Source organism: Dipodomys spectabilis, unplaced genomic scaffold (genome assembly GCF_019054845.1).
Source record: "Dipodomys spectabilis isolate Male_0828 unplaced genomic scaffold, ASM1905484v1 ptg000054l, whole genome shotgun sequence".
Lineage (NCBI taxonomy): Eukaryota > Metazoa > Chordata > Mammalia > Rodentia > Heteromyidae > Dipodomys > Dipodomys spectabilis.
The window spans coordinates 13,872,867-13,896,851 of record NW_024870731.1 but is presented as its reverse complement, the minus strand read 5'-3'; the positions used below and the strand labels follow the sequence as shown (position 1 = coordinate 13,896,851).

The 23,985-nt window shown below is 40.2% G+C and overlaps 2 protein-coding genes across 3 annotated transcripts in view; one reads left to right on the top strand and one right to left on the bottom strand.

Moving 5' to 3' along the window:
- Positions 1 to 673: 673 nt before the first annotated feature.
- Positions 674 to 18,776, top strand: Sgo1 (shugoshin 1). 2 transcript variants are annotated; one of them, XM_042679978.1, is made up of 8 exons: positions 674 to 833; positions 4,463 to 4,619; positions 4,703 to 4,899; positions 8,262 to 8,338; positions 10,832 to 10,890; positions 13,663 to 14,466; positions 17,172 to 17,361; positions 17,766 to 18,776. In XM_042679978.1, the coding sequence occupies exons 2-8, from the start codon at positions 4,478 to 4,480 to the stop codon at positions 17,893 to 17,895; spliced, it is 1,599 nt and encodes a 532-aa protein (XP_042535912.1). In that variant the 5' UTR covers positions 674 to 833; positions 4,463 to 4,477; the 3' UTR covers positions 17,896 to 18,776. The 2 variants fall into 2 exon arrangements, with proteins under 2 accessions (XP_042535912.1, XP_042535913.1); XM_042679979.1 differs by lacking the exon at positions 674 to 833 and adding an exon at positions 1,045 to 1,217.
- A 3,036-nt stretch (positions 18,777 to 21,812) lies between these two features.
- The window catches only part of Kat2b (lysine acetyltransferase 2B), a 104,216-nt gene continuing 102,043 nt past the window's right edge, over positions 21,813 to 23,985 (bottom strand). The window contains exon 18 of the mRNA XM_042679890.1: positions 21,813 to 23,875. Within this exon, the coding sequence (XP_042535824.1) occupies positions 23,682 to 23,875 (194 nt within the window). The 3' untranslated portion in view covers positions 21,813 to 23,681. The remainder of the gene's footprint in view (positions 23,876 to 23,985) is intronic.

The window sequence follows — 23,985 nt, the reverse complement described above, 5'->3', positions numbered from 1 at the left end:
GCGTTACTTCATCAGAAATGTTGCCCTGGCTCTTCCGTGGGCTGAGAGATCTGAGGATCGGAGCTGGAAGCCAGGCAAGTCGGGGAGCTGTATTATCTCCAGTGAGCCACGCCAAGCCCGGAAGCAGAGCAGTGCGTCCGGGGGTAGAATCCTGGCCTGCAGCGCCCAGGCCGGGGACAGCGCCCAGGACCCAACTGCAAGCCCCGGGAACAGCAACACACACGCCTATCAATTCGCTTCCCGGGCGGCTGTAATTCAGGCCGCCCGCAAGGGGGAGCCCCTGAGCACAGCTCCGCCGGGGCGCAGCCCGGCCCGCAACGCGGGAAGGCTTTTGTTCTGCTCTGCGTCCGGCGGAGACGGGGGTCTCAGCCCAGGCCGGCCTAGAGCTAGCCATCCTCCGGCCTCAGGGTGCGAGTCAGCAACAGGAGCGAGTCATCACGCCCGGCCGGGAGGCGAGACGTCCGGAACCTCCGACACTAGCCGACCTTTAAGGTCTCTGGGTCACTCCGCCGGGACAAGTCCCGCGACTCGCAGCGGCTCCGCCCCTCGGGCTCCGCCCCTGAGTGAGCCCGTCACGTGACGCAGCCCAATGGGTGTGGCCCGACGTCGGGCTGGAGTGGGGAAGCTGCGTCGTCACGTCACGTGATGTCCTCCCGCCAGCCAATGGGTGAGCGCGGCGGCGAATTTCGAACGTGGCGGCGGTCGGCGCGGGCCGCGGAGACGTTGTCGCGGGGCTGCGGGACCCGGGTCACGGGCCGGCGCCGGCGTACGGCTTGGCGGGGTTCCGGGCCTGTGAGGAGGACTGGAGCGAGCGCCGCAGAGTAGCGCCCAAGGTACCGTTTGCGGCCGCGCCCGCGGGAGGAGAGGCGCCGGGCCCACTTCCGGCCGCCGCTGGACTGCGGCCGCCCCGGGGCCGCTGGCTTCCGGCGCGCGGGGGTATCCGGGGATCCCCGGCCCCGCAGCCCAGGCCCGGGGCCTCCTCCCCGGAGAAGCCGGCCAGAGGTCTGGTCCGTGATTCTTAGATGTAATCACGAACCCTTTCCTTAAGAACACACCTGAGCACACCTGCAGGGCAGCCTCCAGAAACTTCCTGGGGCCGGTTGCTTTACCTAACTGAGTGACTACCGGGGCTTTACAAACAAGAGTAGCTGCGCCCATCCGCTGGACGCGTCCAGAAGGCTGTCTGTACAAAGTGAAGCTGGACCTACGCGATCCGTGTAAGATCCCAGACACTGCAGGGCAGAATGACAGATAGTTGATGGAGGTGATCAGCTTTGTGATGAAAATTGTAGCACTAGCTTGTTGCCTTTGTTTGCAAGTGTAAGAGTTGCAAAGTGCAGACTAGTATTAAAATCGTTCAGGAAGAGTAGTTCGTTAAGCAGGACACCGGTGACTCACAAGTAGCTAAGATTCTAGCTACTAAGGAGGCTGAGACTGGAGGATCGCAGTTCAAAGCCAGCCCCGGGCACGAAAGTTCATGAGACTCTTACCTCCAATTAACCACCAGAAAATCCGGAAGTGGCGCTGTGGCTCAAGTGGTAGAGCGCTCGCCTTGAGCTGAAGAGCTGAGGGACAGCGCCCAGGCCCAGAGTTCAGGCCTTACCACAGATAAAATAATAGTAATAAAAATAGTTTGTCATACAAACTAGCATACTGAAATATATCTGATTTGCAGCACAGAAAGATTAAGTGTACTTATTTTGTTTTTCTTTGTGTATATGCCTATCCCAGGGTTTGAATTTAGGGCCCAGATACTACCAAAGCTTTTTTTTTTTTTTTGTATGTTTTTAATTGTAAAAATGCTGTATAGAGAGAGGGGTTACAGTTATATGAACAAGGTAATGAGTACACTTCCTATTGATCATTGTTGCCTCCACCTTTGTTTTCCCCCTACCATCCCTTCCCTCCCACCTCCACAACTATCCCCTTCACCCCCACCGAAGTTGTAAAGTTCATTTTTCAACATAATGTTTTGTACATCTCATTGTTACAATGGATCAACCTGTATCCTTCTTTAATCATTTTGTTTTTCCCTTTCCCTTCTCAAATTAGAGAAGTATATATACAAGATGCAGGGCACCCACGTCAAATACAGTGAAAATAGGGGTATACCGTGGGGGAGGAGCATACAAAGCAACAAAAAAAATCACATGGTACATTATAATTACATTAGAAACAATAGCAAGAAAGAAAAAAGATATTTGTGTCTCTATCTTGGGGTTCATTTCTTTTTTTTTAATTTTTATTTTTTTGTGAACACACTGTACAGAGGAGTTACAATTACATGGGCAGGTTAATGCGTACATTTCTTATCAAGCATTGCAGCCTCCTTTGTTTACCCTTCACATCCCTTCCCAGCCTCCCACCCCCCACCCTCCCCACCCAATCCCACCCCCCCCACCCCCCACCCACCCCCGGGTTCATTTCTTTTAACATCATCTTATATGGTCTTATGTACATAGCTTTAGGCCTTTTCTGCTTGTCTTACACATCTACTAGTTATAATGGAAACCATGGGACCTATGTTTCTTTGGGCCTGGCTTACTTCACTTAATATAATTTTTTCCAAATCTTTCCATTTCCTAACAAATGGGGCAATGTTATTCTTTCTGATGGAGGAGTAAAGAAATGTTCAACCTCTCTAGCCATAAAAGAAATGCAAATCAAAACAGCATTGAGATTCCACCTCACCCCAGTTAGAATGGCTATAATCAAGAACTCTAATAACAACAGATGCTGGAGGGGATGTGGACAGAAGGGAACCCTACTGCATTGTTGGTAGGAGTGTAAACTTGTTCAGCCACTTTGGAAAACAGTATGGAGGTTCCTCAAAAGCCTCCACATAGAGCTCCCCTATGACCCAGCAATCCCACTTTTGGGCATTTACCCAAATGGTCACAAGCAAGACCACACTAAAGCTACCAACACAACTATGTTTATTGCAGCATTATTTACCATAGCTAAGATATGGAACCAACCCAGATGCCCCTCAGTAAATGAATGGACCAAGAAAATGTGGTATCTTTATACCAGAGGTTTTTTGCTCAAGGCTACTCTGCCACTTGAGCCACAGCTCCACTTCTGACTTTTTGGTAGTTAATTGGAGATAAGAGTCATATACTCTCTTGGCCAGGCTGGCTTCACACCCTGAATCGTCAGATCTCTAAACCCTGAGCAGCTAGGATTACAGGACTAAGCCACCAGGGCCTCCCTGTTCTGCTACAGTTAATTGTCAGTTTAATGATGTCCAATGTTCTGTGTTCATAACATATTGGGAATTAGCAGTCTGAGTAACAGCAATGACTTTGAGAATGTTGGCATGTCTCTCTGCCCTGGTTCCTTCTCTTCCTAGCTCTGTAATTGTAATCTATTAAAATTGTATATAGTGCTACATAGTTCAAACCTTTGGGAATCACTTTGACCTTAAGTGTATGTGCCTATCTAAAATGATACTGGGTTAAAAGTGCTGCATAGAGAGGCAAGTAATTGGAGGACCTGATCTAATAAAGTAATAACTAGAGAAAAGCTAGAACATAGAGCTCAACTATGCGTATTTGCTTGGTGAACTAGTACCGTCAACCTAAGCATAAAACTGACCTGTAAACATTTTTGAAACTTAATAATAATGGCAAAATACACAAACACACACACACACACACACACTTGATGTAATGGTACATGTCTGTTGCCCCATCTCTTTGGGAAACTGATGCAGGAAAAAAATGAGTATAGTAGGCCCAATGAGTATTCATTAAAGAATGAAAAATTATATATTCTGGAATCCTTTGGGTTGAAAAAGTCTGTTTAATAAAGCCTTCCTAGCAAGGCACTAGCGGCTCTTGTCTGTAATCCTGGCTACTTAAGAGGCTAAGATCTGACCAAAAGCCAGCTCAGGCAGGGAAAAAAAGTCCCCATGAATTCATACTCTTACCTGCAAATAACCACTTAAAACAAAAAGAAAAACTGGAAGTGGAGCTGTGGCTCTAAGTCATAGAGCACTAGCCTTGAGCAAAAGAGCTCAAGGACAATTCCCAGACCCTGAGTTCAAACCCCATGACTGACAAAATAAATCTTTCCTATAAAATAGTGGAGGAAAATAAGATGTCAAAAAATATTGAGATTTTATAGTTTTTTTTATGTGTATGTACTCAATTCTAACATGGTTTCTGGGGTTTTTTTGAGGTGGGATGTCACTATGTTGCCCAAGCTGGCCTCAAACCCATGATCCCCCTGCCTTGTCCTCTGGAGTAGCTGGGATTACATGCAGAGGCTATAGCATCCTATTACTAGTGAGCTTTTAAAGCTGCAACATCGAAGCTGTGACCAGATTACCTAGCTAACGTACTTTGAGTAATTCTACAGTTAATCTCTACTTCAGCCTATTTATGAGCAACCTGTGTGTTCAAACTTGAGTTTGGTGTTTGAAAATATCTCTGAGAACAATTATTCTTTACTCTTTTAGATTTGTAGGTAAAAGATGGCCAAGGAAAGATGCCAGAAAAAGTCTTTTCAGGATAGTCTTGAAAACATAAAGAAGCGAATGAAAGAGAAAAGGAACAAAAACTTGGCAGAGATCGGCAGACGCAAGTCCTTCATAGCTGCACCCTGCCAAGTAATCAGTAAGAGGTTCTGATATTATCCTGTTACATCACTTTTTAAGTTTAGAGTTAATAACTAACCATTCTCATTTATCTTCTTCTAGACAACACTTCTACATTGCTGAAGAATTACCAGGACAACAATAGAATGTTAGTTGTAGCTTTGCAAAATGAAAAATTCAAAGTACGAGAAGCCGAAGAAGTGATACTACAGCTAAGAAAAGAATGCTACTACCTCATGTGCCAACTGTATGCATTGAAAGAAAAGCTCACTTCCCAACAAACAAAAGAAACAGTTCAGGTATTTTTATTGCAAATATTGAAAAAAAATACCCTATAATAAGCACTTTAGATCTTTGTTTGTTTGTGCCAGTCCTGAGGCTTGAACTTGGGGCCTGGGTGCTGTCCCTAAGCTTTTTGTGCTCAAGACTGTCCTCTACCACTTAAGCCACCTCCATTTCCTGCGTTTTTGGTAATTCGTTGGAGATAAGAGTCTCAGGGACTTTCCTGCTCAAGCTGGCTTCAAACCTTGATCCTCAGATCTTACCCTCTTGAGTAGCTAGGATTACAAATGTGAAACACCAGCACCCAGCAAATTCACTTATTTTTAAGTTAATATCTGACGTCTTTTTTAGTAGTAGACCTATGCTGTGGCACAGATGTGTTGCCAGTAAGGATATTTCAAGCATGTAGATGATTTTGAGGCTTATACCTGCCTGACTTGCTTCTTCAAGTAGGTAGCAAAGCCATGTGCAGAAGAAATACTGTTTTGCTACTCCTGGTCCTCTTTGAATGTTTCAAACAACTAGGCAACAACTAAAGGTCGAAGCTGATAGTTGAGGGACACTAGTCCAAAAGTTTCATCAAGGTTATCTTCATTTTTATGTGAACTTTTCTATGTAGTTTATTATCTAGTGGAGTTTTGTAAGAACTACTGTGTGTACAGTATTATCTCCCCGGAACAGGAGTATTGAAGTGAAATATCAAATAGCTAAATAGGTAAGAATACATCTTAAATTCCAGGTAAGAAACCTTCTGAACATTTTAGTAGCCATATTTTTTTATTTGATTCTAGTTGTGTCCAAGATTATAAAGAAGAGGTTCAAATATGGAACTGCTAGCCAAAAGACAACAAACATGGACAAAGTTTGTCTTAGGATATATTTTTTTTTTGTCTTTTTGTTGGTTAATCCTGAGAAGAGTAATGATGAGCTAGTTCCTGCTTCCCTTTTCCCAGAAGCCACTGCCTGAGAAAGTACACAGGGCAGAGTAAAAGAGAAGCATGTCAAGTGTCAACAGTACAGTTGATGTTCTCCCCAGCAGCCAGGTTTTTGCAGTGCCAGCAAATTCCATTGCATTGGTACTTATTCCAGCTGACCAGCTAAAAAAGCCTGTTGTGGGGCAAGCTTGAGAAAGGAACTCAAGTCACTGCTGTGATGATAAAAGTCAATAAAAGAGCTTATGATTCCTTATTTTAAGTATGTGATAGAAATTATATGATATATGCATGTATATATGTACTTACGCTTTATGTGATATAAAAACAATACACAGATTGATTTCACATTTGTATAAGCGTTATTTAAATTTTTCTTCAATGTGTAATCTTTAATTTTTCTTTATTCAGTCAGTTGTAGGTGGTAAAATAGCTCACCAAATACATGAATCCTCCTGCTTACTTTCTAGTTTTTGCTGAAATCAAATGGAATAGTATAGATTGAATACTCAATAATACCACAAAACAATGAGGAGAAAATTCCATAATTATAGATTCTTTAAGATTTATCAACTTTTGGACTGGGAAGGTGGCTCAGTGGTAGAGTGTTTGCCAAGCTTGCATAAGGCCTGGGTTTGATTCCTCAGCATTACATAAGTGAAAAAGCCAGAAGTGGCACTGTGGCTCAAGTGGTAGAGCACTAGCCTTGAACTGAAGAGCTGGGGGACAGTGGCCAGGCCCAGAGTTCAGGCCCACGACTGACCAAAAAAACATTTATCAACTTTTTAGAACTCCTTAAAATACAATATTATATACTGAGCCGTTATATTCTTGGCATTTGAAACAATGGTTTATTTTCTGTCATGTTCTTACTGTATTTGTCACACATTCCGAACCATCATTCTAAACTTGTACTTTAGTGTTCAAGTCAACTTAGCAGTGATGAGTAAGAATGTTTCTCTTGCCTATCAGAAATTAGCTTACCAATATTTTCTAATAATAATAATCATTTAAATAATATTGCTGTATGGATATTCTTCCTCTATTTATCTTGAAGAATAATACCATTTTCTAATTTCTGAAGAACAGTGTTAGCCAATATTAAAGTCAATATTGTACATGGTCATCAAGCTTCAAAAACCAGTTGAATGAAATTCAAATGCCTTCTTAGGAGTCACACTGAAACTCTCTTCTTATTTCTGCTTCTGTCTCTGTACGTGTCTTCCATCTCCCTTTGCTACAGTGGCTTCTATTGAAAGCCAGCCCCCTCTCCTTGTGCATCACATTTCTAGAAATTTATGTCTTCACTATATCCTCCTTTAAAGGAAAGGCAAATAAAACTTCTCCCCGTCATATCTCCTCATTTTTATTTTTGTTCAGAGAAGAATTTAAAAAACAACAGAAAAAATACATGCACTGTTAATTCCATTCTCGTTTCAAATCACTGATTTATGTAGGGCTTCTACTGCTACCATTCTATGTCAACATCAACAGAACCTCCACATTTCCACACTCTAGTCGCGTTAGTGGCCATGCGCACATGCAGTGGTATGCAACGGAACGCTCTTCATCTGAAGCTTTGTCTCTTGTCTTTCTTGGCATAGCCCTGCTAGCTTTCTGCCTGGCTGCTCTCAGGCGGTCTCCTTGCCGGTGGCCAACTTTAAATGCCAGTTGCTCCACTCTCATATGCCGTCTACTGGTAACTTTCAAGTCCGTAACTCAAAACCTATGCACACACACACGGGGAGCTGCTACAAGTCCATAACTCAAAACCTATGCACACACGCACGGGGAGCTGCTACAAGTCCATAACTCAAAACCTATGCACACACACACGGGGAGCTGCTACAAGTCCATAACTCAAAACCTATGCACACACGCACGGAGAGCTGCCACTATATATCTCCACTTAAATAGTTGGAAAGCTTCCCAAGCAGAGTTTGTACAAAACACAATCCCATTTTTTTCTTTCCCAAACATATTGTATATGTTTTTTCCTCTCCATAATTCTTTTGGTCCGGTCGTGGGGCCTGAACTCTGGGCCTGGGCGCTGTCCCTCAGCTCTTCAGCTCAAGGCTAGCGCTCTACCACTTGAGCCACAGCACCACTTCCGGCTTTTTTCTTTTTGCTTATGTGGTGCTGAGGAATCGAACCCAGGGCCTCATGCATGCAAGGCAAGCGCTCTACCACTGAGCCACCTTCCCAGCCCCATTATATTTATTATATATATCAAGCCTAGAATGAAAGCTTTAGGAGGATAGGGTTTGATTACTTCTCATCTGTCCTAGTCCCAATTCCTAAACTGCTTGATACTATAATGGACTGTTAGTAAGTAGATATGGTGAAAGAGTTCATTTGTTCAGTAATGCACATTTATAACTGTGTTTTTACACACTTGTACAATAGTACACAGTTAATTGTTTTCTTCTGTTTTAATACCATAACAGAACCAGGAGATATCTCCCTCTAAAATGGACTCCAGTGGTGACAGCAGTTCCTGTGATTTATCAGTGAAGGATTTACGGTTAGTATCAAATTTATTAGTATGGTTATACATACTGAGAAAGATTTAATTTTGTGATCCATTTACAAAAGAAAGTTTGTATCATGGAGTCTGATGCTATATCTAGAATGTATGTAAGAAAATTTGATGTGTTAAAATTCTGTATAGCCAAATGTGAGCTTTCTTTGTCTTATATTTAGTTACCTCTTCAATGTCCAGGTGACAGAAGCTTCACTAGATCTATTTTTTTGTTTTGTTTTTGTCAGTTTGGGGCTTGAACTCTGGGCCTGGGCACTGTCCCAGAGCTATTCAGATCAAGACCAGTGCTCTACCACTTGAGCCACACTGCCACATCTGGTTTTTCTGGTGGTTAATTGGAGATAAGAGTCTCGTGGACTTTGTTTGCCCGGGCTGGCTTTGAACCTTGATCTCAGATCTCAGCCTCCTGAATAACTAAGATTACAGGCATGAGCCACTGGCGCCCAGCTTCACTAGATCTTGTATGTTCATTTGTTCATTTTCTTGTGTTCTAAAACAAAGTCTCACAAGTATTCCTCTACCTTTTAAGTGCTAGAATTACAGGCATACACCACTGTGCATGCTCACAGCTTTTACTTTTATTTGTTATTTACTTTATTCACTTTTTTTTACATACTATTGTTTGAACTTTGGGCCTTGCTCTTGCTGGGTAAGTATTCTACCACTTGAGCCATGCTCCTGCCCTTTTTGCTTTAGTTTCTTTTCAGATAGGGTCTCACTTTTGCCCTGTCTAGCCTGTCCCCATGGTCTTTTTTTTTTTTTTTTTATTCCCTCAGTAGCTTAGATGGATACCATTGGACCTAACTCAGAAATATTTTAAAACTAATTTTCCTTTAGTCATTTTTCCCTTATATGTACTGTTTTTATTCTAAGAAGCAATCATTAAAATGAAAATTTCCAATCTTAAAAATAATCTGGTTCAACCAGGCTTTGATGGCTCACATCTGCAATCCTAGCTACTTAGGAGGATGAGATTTGAGACTCACAATTCAAAGCCAGGCAGGGCAGGAAAGTCCATGAGACTTACTTCTAATAAATTACCAAAAAAGCCAGAAGTGGAGCTGGCTCAGGTGATAGAGCACTAGTCATGAGCAAATTAAGCTCAGGGACAATGCCCAGGCCCTGAGTTCAAGCCCAAGGACCAGCAAATAATACTAGTAGTCTGATTTAGGAAAAACTGTATAATAAAACATCACCTTTGGGGCTGAGAAGGTGGCTCAGTGGTAGAGCGCTAGCCTTGAGCTGAAGAGCTGACGGACAGTGCCCAGGCCCTGAGTTCAGGCCCACAACCAACAAATAATAATAATAATAAAGCATCACCTTTAACATATCCGTCACACTGTCTCATTGATCCAAGTCCTTTTTCTATCTGACCCCCCCCCCCCCGCCGCCCACGTACCCTTTTCTCTTGGATCAAGTGTCTTTTATGGTTGTTATGAATTGCTGAGATTAGTTTAACTCATTGAAACCCAAATTGAATTATAATATGGAACTTTAAGCCAGGCCAATAATCCCAACACTTAACGAGGTAGAGGCTAGAAGGATTTCAAGTTCAAAGACAGCCTGAGTTTCATAGCAAGAGCCTGTTTAAAAAAAACACACACAAAAGAAAAACATGCAACATTGCTCTCAGTGCAGCCCAGGATTACTTACTCTTACCATGTGGCCCAGGTTTCTAAGCATTATGGGGTATATTAGTTACTGACAGTACCAGCAACATGGTCCTGCCCCATGTAGAGAATGATTCCAAATATTGGCAGATAATCCCCTAGAAAGCATACTTGCTCCCAGGAGGACTGTTGCTATAGACAATTGCCTTTGTTGCTTTTAACTCCCTCCCCTCTCCTCACCAAGTACTGACAGAGACAATTTCTAACCCATAAGCTAGAGTGGGAAATTCTCTACAAAGAATGAAGTTATGAGTAGAATTAAGCTTCCTGTAATAGGTTTTGAATATTTAAAAAAATTGCTTCATTAATCTAAGACTGATTTTGTTTTTAAAGAGAGTGAATGTTAAACAGTTACAGAAGAGTTCAGTAGTTGAAACCATTAAAGCATTTTCACGAACAAATCACAGTAGAGCCTATGATAAACCATGTCCTAAATAGTTGAGCAACCAAGCAGCATTAAAAGAAAAAATTATACACACACGCACACAAACGTGTGTGCGTGTGTGTGTGTGTGTGTGTGTATAAGTTGGGTGTTGTTTCCAGTAAATGAAATTGAATGATGGCATGTTTTCAGGGGGAACTTTCCAGCTCTCTAATGAGATCTGAATGTCAGTTGTAACAAATAAGTCACCATATAATTGCTATAAATGGTTTTGGTTTCCTTTGATGGAGAACAGATGTGTATTAGTTTGGAATGCAATTATGAAATAATACTAAGGAAAGGAGAAAATGTAATTTTAGAAAATATTAAATTTTGGCTCTCTTTTATAATTGCTAAATTAATTTTTAATTTTCATTTTCTAAGGCAAGTTCCTCCTCAAGAAATTGACCTTCCAGGACACAAGGAGTCATTCGAAGTAGAAGGTAATCCAAGAAAAATCTAAAAATATTAGGAGCACAAGCTTTGAAGAAAAAATAGCCTAATTTCTCTTTTTTTAATTTAAAAAAAATTTTTTTTTTTGGCGGGGGGGTCCAGTCGTGGGCCTGAACTCTGGGCCTGGGCACTGTCCCTCAGCTCTTCAGCTCAAGGCTAGCGCTCTACCACTTGAGCCACAGTGCCACTTCCGGCTTTTTTATTTTTCTGCTTATGTGGTGCTGAGGAATCGAACCCAGGGCCTCATGCATGCAAGGCAAGCGCTCTACCACTGAGCCACCTTCCCAGCCCTTAATTTAAATTTTAAATCTCTTCATCTGGTATTCTGCTCAAAGCAAATCTATTTCTTTTACATAAAATAATACAGGTTTAAAATAAATCCATGTAGCCGAGCACTGGTGGCTAATACTTGTAATCTCAGCTACTCAAGTAACTAAGAGCTAAGGATCATGGTTCAGAGTCAGCCCTGGCAGGAAAATCTGAGACTTTTTTTTTTTTAATATATATTTTATTGTAAAGATACTGTACAGAGGGGTTACATGAGCAAGGTAATGAGTCCATTTCCTATCAAGCATTGTTACTCCCTCCTTTGTTTTTCCTCTACCATTCTATTCCTCCCCAACTTCCTAACCCCCTACAAAGTTGTATAGTTTGTTTTCAGTGTCTTGTACATCTCGTTACAATGGGTAATCCTGAATCCTTATTTTAGCATTTTATTATTTCCCTTCCCCTCTACCCAGATGCCCCTCAGTAGATGAATGGATCAAGAAAATGTGATATATATATATCAAACACACACACACACACACACACACACACACATATGAATTCTATGCCTCCATCAGAAAGAATGACACCGCCCCATTTGTTAGGAAATGGAAAGACTTGGAACAAATTATATTAAGTGAAGTAAGCCAGACTGTGAGACTTTGATCTCCAGTAAACCACCAAAAAGGCAGAAGTGGAGCTGTGGTTCAAATGGTAGAGAGCTAGTGTTGAATATGAAACCTCAGTGACAGGCAAAAAAAAAAAATATATATATATATATATAAAGTCAGGTGTTGGTGTAAGTCCCATCACTTAAGAAATAGAGTCAGGAAAGCCAGTGCCAGTAGCTCATGCCTATAATCCTAGCTACACAGGAGGCTGAGATCTGAGGATCGTGGTTCAAAGCCAGCCTGGGCAGTAAAGTCCATAAGACTCTTACCTCCAGTTAACCACCAGAAAACCAGAAGTGGTGCTGTGGCTTAAGTGGTAGAACACTAACCTTGAGCTGAATAGCTCAGACAGTGCCCAGGCCCAGAGTTCAAGTCCCATGACCAAAAAATAACTAGCAGCAAGAAAACCTGGAGTTTGAGGCCAGCCTGGACTAGATGTATATAAAATGAGATATACTATCTCAAAAAAAAAAAAGAAAAATAGCCAGGGGCTGGTGGCTCACACCTATAATCCTAGCTACTCAGGAGACAGATATTAGGATCGAAGTTCAAAGCCAGCCCAGGCAGGAAAGTCTGTGAGATTCTTATCTTCAGTTAACCACCCCAAAACAGGAAGTGGAACTGTGGCTCAAAGTGGTAGAGCACTAGCCTTGATCAAAAAAGCTCAGGGACAGCACCTATCCCCTGAGTACAACTGACCAAAAAAAATAAATAAATAAAGCCATTGTGCCAAATCTGCAGTCAAAAGCCCAGTCAATTGCTATGGCTGGAGTTTACTAAGCCCTACTATATGCTAAGCTCTGGGCTGTATACTTTACATACATTATCCTACCCAGACTCCACAAATGCTAGGAATAAAGCTACATCTGGCTCCATGTTATACAGTTTCAAAAAAGTAAAGTATTATACAAAAAGTAATCCAGATGGTGAGAGGTAGGGTTTTAACTCAACTCTGAAGCCATACCTTTCTACTTTGAAATTGATGTGTCCAGATTATTATCAATCCCCCTCTACTTACACTGAGCTTTGAAGAGGGATAGATTGGCCCCCTTACCAGGACTGTCTCTGACTACAGTGTCTCCACCAGCAAAGACTCCTTGCTCTGGCCTCCAAAACCACTGAAGACACCAAGACAAGTGAACTAAGAGAGCCTCCACATCAGGCCACGCAGTCGCGTCTGGCAATCTGGTCATCAGTTCTTTCCTGCTCACTGCCCTCTGTTCTTTTTTTCTTTCCCTATAAAGATGAGTCCCCTCAGATGGCCGTTCATTGACATTAGCCCCACCTGGGGGGCAGGGAGACATGTTGCTAGCTTTCCAAATCTTTTTCTTTGCTGTCATTTACCCCCTCCAAAAAAAGAAAAGGAAGAAATAGTTTTAGAATAAGCAAAAACAGATGAATACCCTTTTTTTCCATATTTTCGTGGCCTTCCAATTATCCACATCTTACTTTTCATAGAACAACTTAGCTTATACTTTCTCGGTATATTTTTTCCCACTTTGGAATATGAAGCTCTTTTCCTCTCCTTCTCTGTTCATAGATTATGGAGATCATTCATTTTCCTTTAAACCTTGGACCTAGAGCACGTATAACCTCATCTTAGACTAGTTTTTAAAAGTACATGATATTTTCTCACAGGTTAAATACAAACCATCAGTTGCTTAGTGGCAAATAATGGTCATATTACGTTTTCCCAATTTTGTTTGCTTATTGTAAATGTAGAAAAAATTAATAGAATGACATTTCTACAACTTTAAATTTAGGATTTGAAGTTCACATTTCCAACACCTAAAATTTTCTCTTATTTGTTTTTTTAACTCTTAGAGCAAATACCTACTTTTTCTCAAGATGCACTTGGATGTGATTTGGATACAAGTGATGCTAAATGTTCAGATGATGTCTTACCCAGGACAGTATCTCTCCGTCGCCATTTAAGAAAAGACTTTCATAGTTTAAGTGAATGTAGTCCCTTGGAGGATTTTGAAACCAGTCATTTTACAGGGCCATCTGTTGAACTGGAAAGTGTTAAATACATAGACCCAACAGTAAACGTGCGCATACTTGAAAATACACAAGGAAAGTTTTGTCAGTGGAATAAAGATCAAATTAACAAGTCACCAAGGCCAATTCACCCAAGAAACTTTACCAAAACAAAAGAAATCATTTTGGACCCTAAACCTGAACAAATTAAAAGTAATTCTAACAACACACAAAGAAAAAGAGAAAAAAAAAGAAAAGCCCAAAGAAGAAGGTCAGAATCTAAATCAAAGAATAAAGGAAACCAAAGTGGAAATAAGCAAACTGTTTGCAAAAAAAATATGGATGATGCTGTCAGTTCCAATGATGCTTACAATTTTAATTTGAAAGAGGGTGTTCACCTCACTCCTTTCCGTCAAAAAATGAACAGTGATTCTACTAGAGAAGAAAATAGCAGTCAGTCTGAAGCAAGCAATTGTGAATCTAGTGTTTCAGAAAATGACTCTGATGACCTCTATCTACCCCCTTGCAAGTACACCTCAAACCTGGACAGCCAACCGGACAGACCAGTCACCAGGCCTCGGTCTAAAAGAGCACTGAAGTACATGGATAAAGAAGACAAGGAAGGTTCTCAGCCAACAACTCCTACTAGTAAGTGATGGATGCTGTTCTTTCTCTCCATCTTCAATGTTTTTGATAAGTGATCACTCTCAGTGCTTTTACTGTACTTATCATCTGCCTCTCTGTGGGAGGTTATGATACTTCCCATCTGCCTCTCTTTGGGAGGAAGTTGTAGTCTGATTAAATAATGGGGGCAGAAGTAGAAATCCAAGTTGTGTTGTTGCTCTGACCTAATTCAAGCAAATGTAAATCTTCTTTAACAATTATGACTTGTCTGCTCCTTGTCATGAACAAGTCATAATTTTTACTGTCAGTAAATGAGACTTCTCAAAAGCTGAGAGGAGGCAAGCAAGCTTCTTTGTGGAGCTGTCGAATAAAAAGATCTTTTGTGCATTCATGTGAGACGTTCCCTTGAAAATGAAATTATAAACTTAAATCTAGTGACTTGTCATTTGAATGGCTTTGCTTTGTACTTCATTTGAAAGAGACCATGATTTTAAATAATTTTCTAGTTAATGAAGGTGGGCTAATCAGACCAATAAATCTAGGTTGGCAGGAAAAGACATGGGTCATCTGTTGGTAGTGCAGCCTGTACCTGCCCACACAGGTGTTCACTTGGGAATTTTAGTTAGTATGTAGTCAGGTTATATGATTTATTTAAAAATTATTGTCAGCGGGCACTGACGGCTCATGTCTGTAATCCTAACTGCTTAGGAGGGTAAGACCTAAGGATTTCAGTTTGAAGGCAGCCCAGAAAGGAAAGTCCATGGGACTCCTATCTCCAACTTAACACCAAAAAAGCAGAAGTAGAGCACCAGATTTGAGCAGAAGAAATTAAGGGATAGCATCTAGGCCCTGAGTTCATACAAAAGATATGCAATAATTATAGAATAAATTAAACAAGATTGACCAAATGTTGAAAAACTTTTGAAGCTGAGTACTTGGGGTTAATTATACTATTACTATCATCTTTGTATACATGTGAAAACATCTAAGTTTTGTTTGGTTTTGGTGGTAGTATGGTTTGAACTCTGCCTTGTACTTGCTAGGTAAGCACTCTACCACCTGAGCCACCTGGTAGCTATCTTAAGTTTTGAAAGGAAAAAAAAATTTTTTTCTAAAAGAGAGAATACAAGCATCAATTGTTTTAAATCATGGGCCATACCCCTTGAGTAAGAATGAGTGTCTCTGTGGGTTTATTAAACACATTAACGTTTGGCAAGCATTGTTCTAAAATACACCAACTTATCTGATAGTGTTGCTTAGAAAATATACTAAAAGTTGGGGTAATTAATGTAGTGTGTTATGGTGACAGAAAAGCACAATCTGAAACTCAGTTCACACTGCAGCATGTGGCATCTTAGTATACAGTCATCTCACAGTCATAATTTACTAACATATTAATATTTCAAACTTATCTAGCTTGAAAGAGATGCAAAAAATGGGAAAGGTTTTTTTGTATGGGGGTAGAGGAGGCGCCAGTTGTGGAGCTTGAAGTCAGGGCTTGGGCACTGTCCCTGAGCTTTTGTGCTCAAGGCTAGAACTCTGCAACCTGAGCTACAATTCCACTTTCAGCTTGTGTGTGTGTGTGGTTGTGTGTGTGTGTGGTTGTGTGTGTGTGTGGTTGTGTGTGTGTGTGGTTGTGTGTGTGTGTGGTTGTGTGTGTGTGTGGTTGTGTGTGTGTGTGTGTGTGTGTGTGCTACAATTCCACTTTCAGCGTGTGTGTGTGTGTGTGTGTGTGTGTGTGTGTGCTACAATTCTACTTTCAGTGTGTGTGTGTATGTGTGTGTGCGTGCGCTACAATTCCACTTTGAGTGTGTGTGTGTGTGTGTGTGTGTGTGTGTGTGTGTGTGTGTGTGTGTGGTTAACTGAAGATAAGAATCTTAGAGACCTTCCTGCCCCACCTCTCTTTGAACCTTGATCCTCAGATCTCAGCCTCCTGAGCAGCTAGGATTACAGGCATGGGCTACCAGTGCCTAGAGGAGAAAGTTCTAAAAACCTATGAAATGGCAGATTTTGTATCTATTTCAAATGTATAATTCTAAATTCTGTAACACAAAGGTGCAATGCCTACGTGCTGCTGGTCATATAAAATATTTATCTAAATTTATTCCAGGAAATGAAAATGAGGGTTTGTTTTTTGTTTTTTTTATCAGTCCTGGGGTTTGAACTTAGGGCCTGAGCACTGAGCTTCTTTTGCTCAAGACTGACAGTCTAGCACTTGACCCACAGCGCCACTTCTGGCCTTTTCTGATTATGTGGTACTGAGGAATCAAACCCAGGGCTTCATGCATGCTAAGCAAGCATTCCCAGCTGGAGGTTTTTTTCTGTGTTATCTGTCTTTGGAAGAATAAGGAGGTAGGGTGGGGAGGCACAGAAATGGAGGACAAAGGGTAAAAAATGTAGCAGTGGTACTCACTAGACACTCTGTGGAAAATGAACTATACATCTTGTGGGTGGAGACGGGAGGGAAAAAGTGGGAGAGAATGAAGGAAGGGGTAGCATTGTCCAAAAAGAAATGTACTCTTTACCTGACTTGTTAACTGTAACCTTTCTGTATACCACCTTTATAATTGTGTGTGGGGGGGGGGGGGGGCGCGGGGATAAAAAGGGAAACATTTTTTCCTTCACAAAATGTGAAGTGCCAGATTGTGTATATTTAGATTATATAATTATAATTTTATTCCTGTGGTTTTTTTTTCTTGGAACTACCTGATAACAGTCATTTTTTGTAGGTGAACCTCCAGAGGCTCCGCAGACACCCCGCTGTAGCCTGAAGGAGATCACCAATGTCCCCTTACATCCTGTAGTCAAAACCAGGAGACTTTCTCTTTCTCCAAAACGGAATATAGAAAGCACAGCACAACCTCTTCCTAAGCGCAGGTGTGCCACCATGGTGAGCTACAAGGAACCAACATTAGCTTCGTAAGTATATGGTTTGGGGAGGACCTGTCCAAAATGAGTGATGAGTCCTAGATTAAGCTTTAAAGTTTGATTAAAAGAAACAGCCAGGGATTGATGGCTCACACCAGTAATCCTAGCTACAAGGCAGATATCTGAGGATCCCAGTCTGAAGCCAGCCCAGATAGGAAAGCCTGTGAGACTTTTATCTCGTTAGTCAGCTAAAAGCCATGTGTGGATGTATGGATCAAATGGTAAAGCACCAGCCTTGAGCAGTAAAGCCAAGCAAAAACATGAGGTCCTGAGTTCAAGCTTCAGTACTGGCTTATACACAGAAAAGGAAGAACACTAAAACTGGTAGTTTTGATAACACTTTATAATGAGTTAACACAGGATACTTGGAATTAACATCTTTTTAACCCTTGTAGGAAACTAAGAAGAGGGGATCCTTTTACAGATTTGTGTTTCTTGAATTCGCCCATCTTCAAGCAGAAAAAAGATTTGAGACGTTCTAAGAAAAGTGCGAAGCAAATACAAAAAACGTTGGATGCTATTTAAATTTATCCTCTACCCCCGTCTTTCTATTGCTTTACGTAGAGAATCTGTGAAGTAGTGCACAGGTGGATAGAACAGAATATTTGAATATTTTGTTAACAAGACACTAAATCATGAAGATGTCTTCAAAACAATACTTTTTAATTGTTTAGAATTCTTGTGCTATTTACTTCAAAACAGCTGTGTTTTACAAAATTACATTCATCTGCCTATTTTTTCCTAAAGGCATAGGCTGATAAGTATACTATAGTAAAGAACTTTGTAAGATGAGAATCTTTTGAAACTCCTTATGTAATTTTTGAATAGAAAAAAAAATCCATGGTACTCCCAGGTAAAGTTTTGTGGATCCCTTATGTGCCGCTATTGGGTTTGTTTTATCTTGGTTTTTTTTTGTCCAAGATATTGCTGTGTAGTCCAGGCTAGCCTCAAACTTAAAATTGTCCTGTGTCAGCCTCCTAGGTGGGGATTTCAGGCATGTGCCACCAAGCCTAGCACCACTGTTGCATGTAAGTTTTCAGATAATACATTTGTAGGATCATGATTAGAGAATCACTGGTTATTTAGGTTCAGTGACTGATAAGTGACTGGTTATGAGCCCTAAGTGTATGTTGTTCAATGATTGCTTGGCAAAATCACAAGTTACAGACTTTTAGAAAAGCTCTTTAGTCAGACATCTTAGATGTGTGAATATTAAGGACTATTTTTAATCAGCCAATGAGAATTAATTTAGAAATTTTAACATGTATACTTATATATACCCTTTTAAACTTCAAATCACTAAAAGGATCAAAAGCCGTGGGCGCTGGAGGTTCAGACCTGTAATCCTAGCTACTCAGGAGGCTGCGATCTGAGGATCAAGGTTCAAAGCCAGCCTGGGCAGCAAAGTCCGTGAGACTTATTTCTAATAAACCACCAGAAAACCCAAAGAGGCGCTGTGGCTCAAGTGGTAGCGTTAGCCTTAAGCTGAAGAGCTTAAAAATTTTTTTTGTCTAAATGTACAAGATGGCCATTCTTCATGTGTTACAGGTCTGCATTCTATCACTGATCCTTACTTCCTATTGCCCTAGTCTCTCACCAACCTTATTCTTACGATTTTCCTTCCTCCCCTCCTTTCCTTTCTTTTTGCTAGTCTTAAGGCTTGAACTCTAGCATTGGGCATTGTCTTTGAGTTTCTTTGCCTCAAGGCTAGGGTTCTACCATTTGAGCCATAGGCACCACTTCCAGCTTTTTTTGACTAGTTTATTGGAGATAAGAATCTATTGGACTTTCTTGCCCCTGAAGACTTCAAACTATGATCTTCAGAGCTCAGTCTCCTGAGTAGCTTGGATTATTGGAGCCACTGGTGCCTGGCTTCCTTACAGGTTTCAACTGCTGCTTTTATACCTATTCTTTAATTTCATAAAAATGAACTGCAGAGAGGCTACCCAGCAACTGAGGGGGGGTACGGCAGAAGGATCATGACTTGAAGCCAGCCTGGGCTAGACCCTGTCGTTAAGAGATTGCCACTTCTTGCTCCACACCATTGATTGTTTGCATTTTACTGTTTCAAAACTCCCTGATGTAGCTTTGATTCTCACCCTCTTTCAGACCTAGTCAACCATTTCTGAAAAACCCCTGGTAGATTTTGTACTTTCAGTGTTGTGTATATATCTGTAGTGTTAAGTATTGTCTTGTGTTTCAACATTTTATATGAATTACACTGTATATATTACCTTCTGTGGCCTTAATCTGTTTTTGAGGGTTGTCCATGCTGGTAGATGTATTTTCATAGTTGTATACTATTATGTAAATAAACCACACTTAACTGATGCATTGTCTGACAGTTTGTTGCCACTTTTTCATCGTTTACAAATTAGTGCCACAGTGAATAATCTATAGCTCTTTTGGACCTCAGTACTAAGATGCAGGTTCCTAACCTATGTTTCATGACCTCATCTCCTAATCCCCACAGCACACCAGCTCTCACCTCACACTGATTACCTCTGATTTCCTTCCTGCTGCCTTTCTTCCACTTACATTTCTTCTCTTCATAGACTTTAACCCTAAAAGCTGGCATTTCTAATTTATAGTAGCACTATGGTTATCGAGAATGTGGAAGAAATGCCTTCTTATAATGGAATATAAAAAACTAGAGGTACCTAAATCTCCAGCATTGTTTTTTGTAGGAAAAACAGAAAAATGTGGCTTCAATGGGGAACTCTAAGGTGAATTCACATACAGCTACACTTAAGAAATGTTGATCTTGGCGTCTTGGGAATTGGTATCTAGCATCAAACTGGATGTTACAGCCTTTCCTTCATCCTGTTCAGTAATTTTTATTAGTAATAAGATTATCGGCCAGGGGTATATAGTGGTAAAACATGCAAGCATGCATGCAAGATCTGATTCCAGCCCCATCACCACAAAAAAAGTAAATAACACGGGTATGAGAAGACATTTATGTAACTTAAAGACAAACTTGTCTATGTAAAATGTAGAAGGAATGGTCAGCAGTGAATGCTACAACTACAAGGGTGGGGAAGAAGCTTTAAGAAGTTGGGTGTGATGCATGACTATAATCCCATTACTCAGGAGGATTGCAAGTGTGAGGCCAGCCCAGGATACACCTAACCAGACCCTGTCTCAAATACACATATTCACCAAAGACAAACCTTCAGATGTTAATGCCAATAACTACATGTTTCCCTATAAAATTAGTCCATATCAACTTTGTGACTTGAATTCTACTAGGTATTTACATAAAAGTATTTGTTAGTCAAAAGACTTACACGAGTGACAACAGCATCCTTACTGTAAACTGGGAGCTACCCAAATGTCCACTATGGTAGACAAGTCTTTACATTCCAACCACAGACTACTGCCAATCAGCTTCCTAAAAAAAGAATACCAGCTTGAAGGGTAATAAATCGTATGTTTATCCACAGTCCAATCTTGTTTCTACTTCTGAGTGTCTAAAATTGCAAACGTTACTGCCAAGCAAAATGAAACCTGACAATCTTTTCACCATTTTGTTTACTAAGTGGCCATTTAAAAGGTTTTATTGGCTGAGTAATGAACGAGGAAAATGTGCAAATGCTTAATAGATATATGGAGTAGGGATGTAAAGTAACTTCCAGAAGTTTCCTTGTATCCATCATCTAGCTTCCCACTGCCCCCTCATTCAGTCCTGCCTGGGAGACATTTGCTTAATTATGAATTAAATAGAAACAAACCTATCAAGTGGCTTTGGGTTAATAGCCCCTGCTTCCTACTCCCCATCCCTTCCTCCAGTGCTGGGGACGCCTAACACATGCTTCTACCCGCTGTGCCTGACTTTCCTGGACTTGAGCTAAGCTTAAATACAGACCCTGCCCTTTGTTGGGGTAGATGGCAGTGGTGCAGAGCTGCTGTCAACAGAGCATTCTGGGATTCAGTGTTGAAAAGTTTACTCTCCACAGAGAAAAGAAAGTAACATTCTCCACTGCCCAGTTTCATTCATACAGATATTTGCTGCTGCATTCAGATTTGCACTGGAGGGGGGGAGGGGGGGTCTTGAGTGTTGGGTCCTCACAAACCAGGGGAACAGAATATTTATTTCATAAGATAGGATTTTAGGTAACATTACAAGATCATATGGGAGATGTCTAAAAACCTGTATTTCTAGCTCATTCCTCTGTTGCAAAATAAAAAAAAATTAAAAAACTATAAAAAATCTCATTTTTTAAAGGTTGAAACCATTAACATTCTTCTGTGGAGGATGAGTATCTTCTTGACACTGATGGGGTATAGATTTCTATGGAACTTCCCACTAATACAGTAACTCTAGCCACCTGAGGACTTAAGTATAGAGTCAGCAGTCATGCCAGGTCATACATTTATCCTGTGAAATCCAGGCTTGCTTAAAGGAAAGAAAAAAACAAAACAAAAAACACCACACCAGATTGGGAGCTTCTCAAAATATAATTTAAAACTATTTTGTACCAGTACAATATATTAATTTTACAAATGTAAAATTTTATCAGCTGTTAAAGCATTTGCAAAAACCACACATTCTACTTCAGCTTTATTGCACAATATCTATAAGAAAATATTAATTTTTAAATTAGAAAACATAAAAATGCTTTCAATATAGAAGAGACGATCTGATTTTAAAGACAATACTCTATAAGAATGTCTACCCAGAAAATAACAAACTTTCACAGGTTACCAAGAGCTGGACAGATGCTTCAGCAAATCCGGTACAAAGCTCTGTTTAAAACCAGTCCAAGATACTTAATCCAAACTGTAGCATCCTTCTTCATTAGAAATCTAAGACACCACTCAAGGTAGTTTCTTATACTTGGAAAAGTTGAGGCATGTTTCACTGTGAGCATTCTGAAAAATCTACATCTCAAAAACAACACTTCCAACTTCATAGCCATTTTACGGGTATTTCCTTCATGCTTGCTATCTCTGGTGACTGTTTTCATTAAAAACATTCGTGACCCATTTTAATTTATGCTGATAGAAAACAAATACATTTTTAAAACCTCATCCTTTACAAAAATCAGTTTACAAATTTGCATCATAAAAATTAGTGTCAACACTGTGGAGATGGCTTCATTTGTATGGTTGTATATTAGTTGGTTTTCCCAGAGTTGGGGTATGGTAGGTGTCGCACTTTCTCTGTAGTGTAATCAGGATTAAAATGTAAGCACTAAGCTGGAATCCCAAGACAGGTTAGGGAATAGACTGTATGATGGATGGTAGTGGGATATAACCCTGAACCCAGAATAGCAATTAGGTGTTAAAATGCTGACACCACCCTCGGTGGGAATTTAATTCATCTCAGACAATAAACATAATCTGGAGATGAAGAAAAAAAAATGTTCGCATACACATTTTTAATGGAGTTACACATGTCATAGAAAAGTAAAAATCCTCACTTATTAGAACAAGGATCCACCAGATTGCTTGATACACATATAGAATACATGTCTTTTTCCTATTAAGGCATGTTGTCTCCATTTCAAGTGTTTTCAACTTTATGCCTTTGTGGCTTGGGAAATTACCTTTTTTTTTTTTTTTTGAACTTATGTCCTGCATAAGCAAAGTCAAATATGATATCTCACATTTGTGTAAAGAATTAGTAAAATAGTGGTTAAGTACTCACAAGTTTGTTGTATGTAGACAGAATTATCAAAACCCCAGATGCTTACAAAAAAAAAAAAAGAAAGTTTGCATTATTTAGAATCTCTTCCTTAGGAATCAAAGCAGCTGCAGTTGAGGACCTGCAATTTTTTTCAGAACTGCTCAGAGCACCTCATCTAGATGAGTGTTTTAAAAAATATCCATGTAGAGTCTATTGTGAGACTTCAAACATCACATATTTCACCTTTTATGGGCTTTTTATCATTATTTCCTCCTTCAAGTCCTTCAGAATAAAATAAAACTACACTCTCACATTCCATTAGGAAAAAAAAAAATGGACACATTCACGGTCTGAAAACCCCTGATCTTCTATCATGGAATAGTGGGCTAATGGACTTGTCATAGAAAATGTACATCCTAGCAGTAAATAGATTCAAATCTATTCCATCAAATAAAAATGTTCTATGACTTCAATTTAAATACCTATCTGAAAAGCTAACAGGAGGTTGTCTTGTTTTCTCAAAAGTGCTAATTATTACATTTACAAGTCTCTTCAAAGACATCTCCAATTCAGTTCTTTAAAATAAAACAACAACAACAACAAAAGAAAACAATAAAATGAAACCATCTTGCTTTAGGCACACTGCTGATGAGTTTCTAAGAAGCAGAGGGAAAGGAAATCACTTGTCAATTAATCCAGCCTCCTTAATTTTACTGAAGAAGAATTTCTCCAGGATATTGGCACATTTGTAGTATTCACTCTCAGGGGGGTTGTACTCTTTGCAATTGGTAAAAACTCTCTGTAAGTCTGCCATGAATAATTTCTTAGACACGTAGTACCGATTCTTGAGGCGTTCACTCATGGTTTTCAGATCTGCACAGGGAAAAAAAATATTAACAATATTTGACTCTTATTAAGCACTAATATAAGCAAATAAGACTAACTGTGGGAAAGAATATATGTGGTTGAAAAAACAGTTTTTA